The sequence below is a fragment of the Phocoena sinus genome, chromosome 6, assembly GCF_008692025.1.
Source record: "Phocoena sinus isolate mPhoSin1 chromosome 6, mPhoSin1.pri, whole genome shotgun sequence".
In the NCBI taxonomy this organism is placed as follows: Eukaryota; Metazoa; Chordata; class Mammalia; order Artiodactyla; family Phocoenidae; genus Phocoena; species Phocoena sinus.
The window spans coordinates 4,057,361-4,066,381 of record NC_045768.1 but is presented as its reverse complement, the minus strand read 5'-3'; the positions used below and the strand labels follow the sequence as shown (position 1 = coordinate 4,066,381).

The window sequence follows — 9,021 nt, the reverse complement described above, 5'->3', positions numbered from 1 at the left end:
AACCCTCACATTCCAACCCCACGGTAGCGGCGGCCGGGCTCTGGCCCCCTCCCCGCCAGCCTGTACCCCCCTTGAGCTAATCACCCTCATTAGAAGCCTCATCACCGACCTAATGAAAGCAAACCGTGTGGAAATCGCCGGTAAACAGTTGGGTCCGCGCTGTAATTAATTCAGTGTCTCTTTTAATCAAACCGAAAGGAATCGGGCAGCGGCTTGTGGAGCCGTGACATCACCCCCAAAATCGGCCGGAGCCAATCAGCGTCATCACTCCGGGGACACGTGGGCGAGTCCCCTTTAAAAAAAAAAAAAAAACAACGAAAAAAAAAGAAACGAAAAAAAAAACAAAACCCTAGCCCCAAAGTAAAAGTGACACAAGTTCATTTTTTAAAGGAAGGGGGGGAGGCGAAGGCGCGCGCGGAGGACGGGCTGCGAGCTGCAACAGCGGAGCCGGGAGGTGCTGTCCACGGTGCTGACGGGCCCCAGGAGCGGTGCGAGCGCGGAGAGAGGACCTCCCCGGCCAGGTGGGGAGCGTCATGCGCCGAGGGCCGCCGTCGCCGCTATCCGCGGTGCTGACGCCGCCAGGTGCGCTCCGTTCCCCCGGCTGGTAGCGCGGCTCGGGCCCGCTGCTATCCGCGGTGCTGACCCCGCTGCCCTCGGCCACCGCTCGCCTGGAGGAAGCGTGCAGTTTGGATTTTTTAAAAGCCCTTCTTTATTTAGATTCCAACGTCCTCGCATCTCTTCTGTGCCAAAGGGGAGCTCAGGCCGTCCGTCTCCCCCTTTGCTCTCCCCAACTTGGCGCACCCTCCCTCCCATTTCTCCCTGACACTCCCACCACCCCCCTCGGCTCGGCGGCTCCGCGCGATGCTGCAGAAGACGCGCTGAGCCCTTTTGGATCTAATGCGCAGAGGAGGTTGGCCCAGAGCTCCCGGGCTCCCCCAAGGCTGAACTCCATCCAAGGTGCCCGCAGGCTCCCTGCCCGCCTTCCCCATGCCAGCCCGCAGCTAGGGGCAGGGGCAGCGGCGGCTGGGGTTGGGGGGGGTGGGGAGCTTTTGGGGAGGACAGGTCGCAGCTTGGCTATGGAAGGCTCCAATGGCTTTGGGATCGACTCCATTCTCTCCCACCGAGCGGGCAGCCCCGCCCTTCCCAAGGGGGACCCCTTGCTCGGGGACTGCCGCTCGCCCCTGGAGCTGAGTCCGCGCTCGGAGAGCAGCAGCGACTGCTCCTCACCAGCCTCGCCAGGAAGGGACTGTTTGGAGACGGGCGCCCCACGGCCTGGCGGGGCTTCGGGCCCAGGTTTGGACTCCCACCTGCAGCCTGGGCAGCTCTCAGCCCCAGCCCAGTCTCGCACCGTGACCTCCTCCTTTCTGATCAGGGACATCCTTGCTGACTGCAAACCACTCGCGGCCTGTGCACCCTACTCTAGCAGCGGGCAGCCAGCCGCTCCTGAGCCTGGGGGCCGTCTTGCGGCCAAGGCTGGGGAGGACTTTAGAGAAAAGCTGGACAGAAGTAGCAGCAACGCCTCATCGGACTCTGAGTATAAAGGTAAGAAAACGGGAGTTGAAAACTTGCGGGGGGGGAGATGCTGTATTTCTGAACACTGGTACTAAAACAGGAGTGCACACACGTGGGGACATACACGTATCCACTCGGAGCTGCCCCCAGGGCCCAGGCTCAGCAGTCGGTCTTGTCTGAGCCTTTCAGTCGGCCCTGTGGTTATGTTTTTGAGCAACAAAGAGTCCAGCGGAGAGAGTGAGGAGAGGGACGCTGTGTGCCCCAGGAGAGATGCCCCAAAATGCACAAACTTTCCAAACTTCGGTGGACTCCCCAACCTACCGGTGGGCAGAAGCAAGTTCCTATCAGGCCAGTGGCTCTCTGGGAAAAGATCTTGCAGAAGCAACGGAAGACCCAAAGGGTTCTGCTTGAACCCCCTTTTATAAGGGTGAAAACATAGCAGGAAATTTCAGCTGGAGCCCTGAGAACAGTCAGAATTTTCCACCCTTTAATTTGAATTTCCAGAGGGGGAGGGGAATTGAGCTTTCCCTCCCGTTGGCCCCGGTGTGATCTGGGCCCGGGAATCATGCAAAAGAAACGCTCCCTTCAAAGTAGATAGAGCAGCCAGGCGGCTCACGAGCACGGAGCGGGTTCAGAGGTCTCTTCGAGAGGGGAGGTCTCTGCACCCACCCAACTGTTCTCGCTGGATTTGATTTTAAGTGCATTGAGCAATCAACTTCAGGTTCTGTGTGTGGGACCCAGAGATTGCCCGGCGCCCAACCTATCCTGGGGTTGCTTCCCCTCTACTCGCGTTTTCACCTCCATGAATCTTTCCATTGTTGTTGTTTCCTTTCCATCCCGTCTTAACCAGGAAGCTGAAATCAGGATTAAGATGAAAGGGGAAAGGAAGCGGGAAGAAAGGAAAAAAGGAAGAGAAGAAGGAGAGAAAGAATTCCCTAATTTTGTTTCTCACCCCCGCCCACTGCCTTCACTTTAGGTCTTTGGTGAGGCCAGAGGCAGAAAGTTCTTTCTCAGGAAGAAGTCGGGAGGCAGGAAGGGAAGGAATGTCAGGACTTCAAGGGAGAGACCCTGTGTCCCCATCCAGCAGAAGATGGGGGGCTGAGAGCCCTGTGTCCCCACCCAGCAGAAGATGGGGTGCAGACAGAGGCTGTTCAGAGCTCTTTCAGCCTTATAATTAATTCCCAGAACCCTTTCCATGAGATAAAACTTCCCTATAAAGGCTACTTCTTTATCGTCTTGGGGGCCCTACACCTCCTGGTCTATACTCGCACTAAGTCTTCACAAAAATTTCGGAAGGCTCATTTAACACTCTCTTCCCAACTGAGAATTCGTTTGTGGACATGCCCTGACCTCAGATCGAAACCCATTTGGGGCCCCACTCCACATCTCACTCCCTCCGCTTCCCCACACAACTGGTGGAACCTCCACCAGCCTCACTGGGCCAGTCATGCCTAGAAGACGGGCAGCTTGGGCTAGAGCACCCAGGACCCCAGGACGGAGGTCCAGACGCATGTGGCCCAGCGACCCTTGCTCCCCCCGATCACGGCCTGTTTAGAGGGGCAAGGAAAACTTGCCCCGGAGAAAGACAGGTGCGGTGCGGGGTGGGCAGGAGGGGTAAGCAAGGGAGGCAACGTAAATATATATGTATAACATCATATCTTATTCTTTATAATTCTCAGCCACAACACTCCAGTTTTATGTCTAGAGTAAGAGGCCAGACCCCCCCCCAACCCGCCCAAAGCCCTGCATGCTTGTGTCTGGCGCTGGTGCTGTGAAAGGGTTCGGCTCTTGTCTCCTTTTATTTTCTTGTCCGTAGGTGGGATTTTGAGGAGAGGTTTCGTTTAAGTTAATTGGAATATCAATTTTCTTCTCTTGTCCCTGATGATATCTGATCAGGGAGGTGATGAGGGCCAGCTGTCCACATATGGCTTAAATAGGTTTGGCGCTGAGGACAGAGGAAGGTCTCCCCCACCCCTAGGCACCGCTGCCTTTGCACCACCAAAGCCGCGGGGTGAAGAGGGAGCAGAATACCCACCACCAAAACAGTGTCTGGAGCATTTCTCAAAGGTGGAAGCGACTTTTTCAGGACCCACGTTAGGAAATCTTGCCGAGAGACAGACACATGGGGTGGGCATCTAAGCGATTCCCCCGTCCACCTAACCAGCTAAGAGTCGTTTCCTCCGAAGAGGGCACGGAGGGAAGGTCAGTCCCATCCCGAGTTTCTGGTATCAAAGCTTCCTCGGCATAACGTTTAAAGAAGCTGGGCTTTGAAGTAAGGCGGTCTGCCGCGCGCGCAGTCTTCCAGCCAGAGCTGATATCCGTGGAGAAATGAAACCGGCGCTTTGCTCCCAGCAGGGTCAGTGGGCCTGGAACTCTGAGGCATTGAGATCTGGGCTGAGCCTGTTTCGGAGGCTGAGGCTGGACAGCGGCGAGTGCATATCTGAAGGCTCCAGCCTGTGCCGGAGAGGGATTAGAGAAAAAGCCCAAACTCAACCCTCACCCCACCCCCGACCTGGGAGCTCAGCACTGAGAAATGGGGGCTTTTCCAAAATAGTCAGTCCAGACAATCAGGTCAAAAAGTAAGGTTTCCACAGTACCAAGTTTGAGGTTTGGATACTTGTTTCCTTGAACTTGTTTAAACTTTACCTGCCTAGCATAATAGACAGAACTCAAGTCCCCCCCACCCCATCCCAACACATCCCCAGCTCCTGAGGCAGCCGTGCCCCAACGTGGCCCGAGCCTAGGAGGGCAGGGAGAGGCCTGAGCACTGGCCTGGACGAGGCAGGAGGCAGGCATGGGCCCCCGTTTCTCACCCGCCTGGATGCACCCGGCGCCCGGCACCCTCCCGGCCTCCAACCGCTGCCCTTCCGGTTGAAAAGTCTTACTCCCTAGTGGCTCAATTAACCGGATTATTGTTTCCTACAGAGAGAAATCAACTCACATTCAGCTGAACCCTGTCACTGCAAACGCCATGCTCAGTGAAACTCAGCGTAAAGGAAAATACAGAGAGGAAAAGAGGAAGGGAAGCCCCAAACCCCACTGCCAATTCTGGGGAGGTGGTCTCTGGTCATATCATTGCTTTAGGGGGAGAAGGAGGGAGGTCAGTGAGCTCGTTTGATCAAGTGTGCATTTGCGGTGCTGTCAACCCCAAAGGAAAGTGTTGGGGAAGAAAGAAACCACATTGTTCGGTCCCATCCTTGCGACTCAGGAGCAGGGACCCTGCTGGGGTGTCCTGACCGACGCGGGGTGGGGGGAAACACTAGACAGCCACAGTAGGCATCGTATTGACAAGGAAACACAGACCTCCGCGACGTGAGCATCCGAGGGGCAAACGGGGCTTATTTCTCCAAGCGCTTCGTGCTTCCAGATCTGGGCGCCCCGGCGATTCGCCTTCCGTGCTGTGCGCTGTTTGTAGTTTAAGAAACGGGGCGGGGGGGACCATCTCTATAGACTCACACCCGTGCAGGGGCCAGGCGAGATGTGGGTGCAATTATTTGTTCTTCAGGACCACGGTCCGCTCCAGGGTGAACGGGTTTTTGTCCCTCCACGAGACTTTTTCTCCCCCAGACTCCAGCCCTCAGCTTCCTCCCTTCCTGGCCTGGATGCAGCCAGAGGATCGGGGCACAGTCCTGCACCCCTGAGCACGCATCCGCACAGCCCACCGGTTTGGAACCCCTGGGTCCCCTCCCCTCCTCTCCCCTCCCGTCAGGTCCACCTGGTGGATCCCGTTAATCCCTTCAGGGAGCGCCGGCGCAACGTGGGAGCGGGGTTGAGTTCTCTCTCTCGGCTTTGGGTTACTTCTCCCCGGAGGTGTCAGTCTGCCTCTGTCTGGGGGCTGGGAGGTCCCAGCTCTGAGCTGCTGTGCCGCGGCTCCGTGGGACCGGGAGCCACATTTACACGACCGACTGTGACGGGCCGCGGGCTGGGGCGGCAAGGCGGCGAGGCCGGGCCCTGACGCGCGGCTGTGTCTCCACAGTGAAGGAGGAGGGCGACCGGGAGATCTCCAGCTCGAGGGACAGTCCCCCGGTGCGCCTGAAAAAGCCACGCAAGGCACGCACGGCCTTCACCGACCATCAGCTGGCGCAGTTGGAGCGCAGCTTTGAGAGGCAGAAGTACCTGAGCGTGCAGGACCGCATGGAGCTCGCAGCCTCCCTCAACCTCACCGACACGCAGGTCAAGACCTGGTACCAGAACCGCAGGTGAGGCCCGGCTGCGCGCGACAGGGTGGAAAGGGCCGCCTCCGCTCTCCTCCCTGCCCCTCCAGGGGACCCACCAGTACATGATCTGATGTGCCGAGGGAGGGCCCCTGAGCTTTCCCCGTTCTGTAAAACTAGGGAAACTGAGGACTCAGAGAGCGGAGGCCTTGCCCGAAGTCCACGGTGAGGGAGAGAGACAGGACTAGAGTCGATCAGGTGGACAGACAGACATGTGGGCCACTGGAGGTCCAAGCCTTCCCACCCTAGCCACGTCCTACCACCCCCATCCAGCCCGGGCAGCTGCTGGGGGGCAGGGGGTGGCTCTGAGCTCTCCCGGAGGGATTCTTCTGGCCTCCTCAGCCTTTCTAGCCCTGAAACGCAAGCAGGGACGGGGCCCAGTCCTAGCTTCTTGGGGACTGGGGATCCGGGAAACTGGTGTTCGGCGCGGGTCTTGAACCTGGTATTTCCTCATCTCCCTCCCCAACACATTCACAGGATGAAGAGATACACAAACAGGTACAGAACACACACATACAGCCACACACTCAACCCAGAGTCACACACTCACATCGACGCGACTCAGTAATACAAACACACATACACCAGTCGCCCACACACGCTTAGCGGAGGCCGGAACGGTGCTTTCCATAAACAAGCCTCAGAACACGCTGCCCCATTAATAATAAATACCTGATTACTGCTCCGGGCATCAATAATTAAGGCCCGTTACAGTAATTACACAATTATGATGCTGCCGAATAATTCAGGCAGGGAAACGGGGCATGGTGTGGCTGAGTCCGACTCAGTGGGACCGCCTCGCCGGCCAGGTGCGCCCAGGAGTCCGGCCGCAGCCCTGGCAGCCAGCGTGGCCTCGGCTTTCTTGCCTTCCCCCAACCCCAGCCGACCCTCTGCTGGTAGCCTCCCGGCTTCGGCACCAGACAGACTGCAGGGCTCGCCCGAAGCCTCGGATCTGCGTGCGGACTGCCGCGGACGCGGCCGCGCGGCGGAGAGAGCGTGCGCACATCCTCTCCCGTCGCCGTCTCTGGCCCGCGAGCTTCCGCAGAGGCGCCGCCAACTGGGGTACCGCGGCTGTGCTGGCCTCCGCCGGGCCGGCTGTGCCGCTGGGAGATCAACCGAGTCCCCTCCAACGGCTAGCGAAGCGATCCCCGCGCCCCCGCCTTCCTGTCCAAGGCGATCTCGCCTGCCTCAGGCCTCCCCAGGAGCATCCACACCCCGCTCCAAGCGCCCAGACTGCGATCCCCTGGGCAGAGTGTGGCGAGGTCAGACCCCGGGCTTTGGGGTAAGACAGCCTAGCTTAGAACCCAGGGTCTCCTCTTCCTAGGCCATCTTGAAGACTGGCCCGCGCCTCAGTTTGCTTATCTGTAAGTGGGGTTAACAGCCATGGAAGGCCGGTGGGCGATTAAAGGAGCCGATGCATGTAACCCGCTAGACGGTGCCTGGCGGCCCGTTATTTATTAACGAATTATAGTGTGACCCCTTTGGTGTCCCTGCAGGCGCTCTGGGGCACTCGTGAGGGGCAGGGGTCTCCCGGCGCCACAGTTCTGACCCCGCCTTACGCGTTTACTTCGGTCCCTAGGACTAAATGGAAGCGACAGACGGCCGTCGGGTTGGAGCTGCTGGCGGAGGCAGGCAATTACTCAGCGCTCCAGCGGATGTTCCCGTCGCCTTATTTCTACCCGCAGAGTCTGGTTTCCAACCTGGATCCCGGCGCCGCGCTGTATCTGTACCGCGGGCCCAGCGCGCCGCCGCCAGCCCTGCAGAGACCTCTGGTGCCCCGCATCCTCATCCACGGACTCCAGGGCGCCAGCGAGCCGCCCCCGCCGCTGCCCCCGCTGGCCGGCGTCCTCCCGCGGGCCGCGCAGCCTCGGTGAAGCGCCCGCCCGCCGGCCCGCGGAGCACCCGGCCCCCGGCTCCGGGGCTCCGCGCTGGCCCCTTCCGCCTGCCTCTGGGAGGGCGCGGGGTTTCAACGCCCCTTCCCAGGGGCCCCGGGTGCGGCCCTCCCTGGCGTCCAGCCCAGTGTCCCCAGAAGGGCCAAATGCCAAGTCTTCTGCGTCCCGGACCCCGGGACTGAGTCTCCCTAACCATCTTCGGCGTCCTCACTCCCGGCCACTCCATCAGGGAGCCACTTCCACCGCCGGGGGTACACACATCCCCACGCCCCGCCCCCGTCACTCCCCACCCGCGCCCCCTTGCCCCTCCCCGGTGCAGGTGGGCGACCCCCATGCTGCCCTTCCCCACTCCCCCTCCACGCTCCGGCGGTACCCCAAGCCCTCTCCCCGCAGCCCTGACACGCGGAGGGCAAGGGGAGTGTGGAGCCTCCCCCCGCCCCTCCCCCCAGCTCCAGGGCCAACGGCAGAGCTGTACATACCGTGTGCAAAGTGTATATGAAGTTATTTATTCGTGACCCATGAGCCCGTGACTGTGTCCGTGAATCAGTGAGTTTGTGGCCTGTGCCCACCCTCCTCCCAGACGGGGCAGGAAGGGGTCAGGGGACTTGCCCACCTACCCCGACCTCCAGTCCCCATCTCCGGCCTCCGTCCGGGGGGCAGCCAGGCCCCTCGGGTTCTCTCTCTTTTTTAAATGTCGAAATAAACTTCTTACAAATGACCAGGCGCCTGTCCGCGCTCCGTCGGTGGGTCCGCGCTCCGCCCTTCTTCCCCATCCCTCCTTGAGATTCATCGTCCCCTTCTGGGACTCGGGCTCCTTCCACCCTCAGTAAGGAAGTATTTTCGTCTCCCTCCCTTCCTTGGTGCTGTGGTCGTGGGCAGGGGTCTCCCCTCCTCCCTGGCCTCAGTCTTCCCAGCTCTACGGTGAGGTGAGCACGCCGCCCCCCACCTGCCCCTGCCTCTCCATCTGGTTGCTGGACGCTCAGCCGCTCCCGGGGGCCGGGGTGGGGGTCAGCGCCTGGGCTGGCTGGGCTGCGGGCCGGGCTGCGGTGCCCTCGCTGAGCCGGCTCATCTGGCCGCGACAAGGGCGCCGGCAGCTGGTGACCGGCCCGCCGGCCGCGGGGGCGACAGATGGGCTCCGAGGCTACTCCCCGCCCCCCACCACCCCGTCCACCCCGCGCCCCGGCCGCTCGCGCTCGCCGACGCGGCTCTCGGCCCCCCGCACCGGGTAGGACCCGACGAGCCTTCGCTGGGAACCTGACGCCGCACCGGGTAACCCCCGACTCCCGCATCTTCTCGCTCCCCCCTTCACGCGGGGGCTGTGCTGGGGATGCGACCCACAGGGAGGCCAGGTGCCAGCGTCTGCCGCCGGGCCCCAGCCTGCGACTCCAAGGGTCTCAGGAGAG

The 9,021-nt window shown here is 60.8% G+C and overlaps 1 protein-coding gene across 1 annotated transcript; it reads left to right on the top strand.

Annotated features, from left to right (window-relative positions):
* Positions 1–891: 891 nt before the first annotated feature.
* On the top strand, positions 892–8,336 carry BARHL1 (BarH like homeobox 1). The gene is made up of 3 exons (XM_032635098.1): positions 892–1,542; positions 5,489–5,711; positions 7,306–8,336. Exons 1-3 carry the CDS (start codon positions 1,077–1,079, stop codon positions 7,598–7,600), a joined length of 984 nt encoding a protein of 327 aa, XP_032490989.1. The 5' UTR covers positions 892–1,076; the 3' UTR covers positions 7,601–8,336.
* Positions 8,337–9,021: the final 685 nt, after the last annotated feature.

Bases quoted from the DNA above. Each gene is read 5' to 3' on its own strand.
- BARHL1 (XM_032635098.1), top strand. From the start codon at position 1,077: ATGGAAGGCTCCAATGGCTTTGGGATCGACTCCATTCTCTCCCACCGA. The intron at 1,543-5,488 runs GTAAGAAAACGG...GTGTCTCCACAG, and splicing joins ATCGGACTCTGAGTATAAAG to TGAAGGAGGAGGGCGACCGG. The intron at 5,712-7,305 runs GTGAGGCCCGGC...TTCGGTCCCTAG, and splicing joins ACCTGGTACCAGAACCGCAG to GACTAAATGGAAGCGACAGA.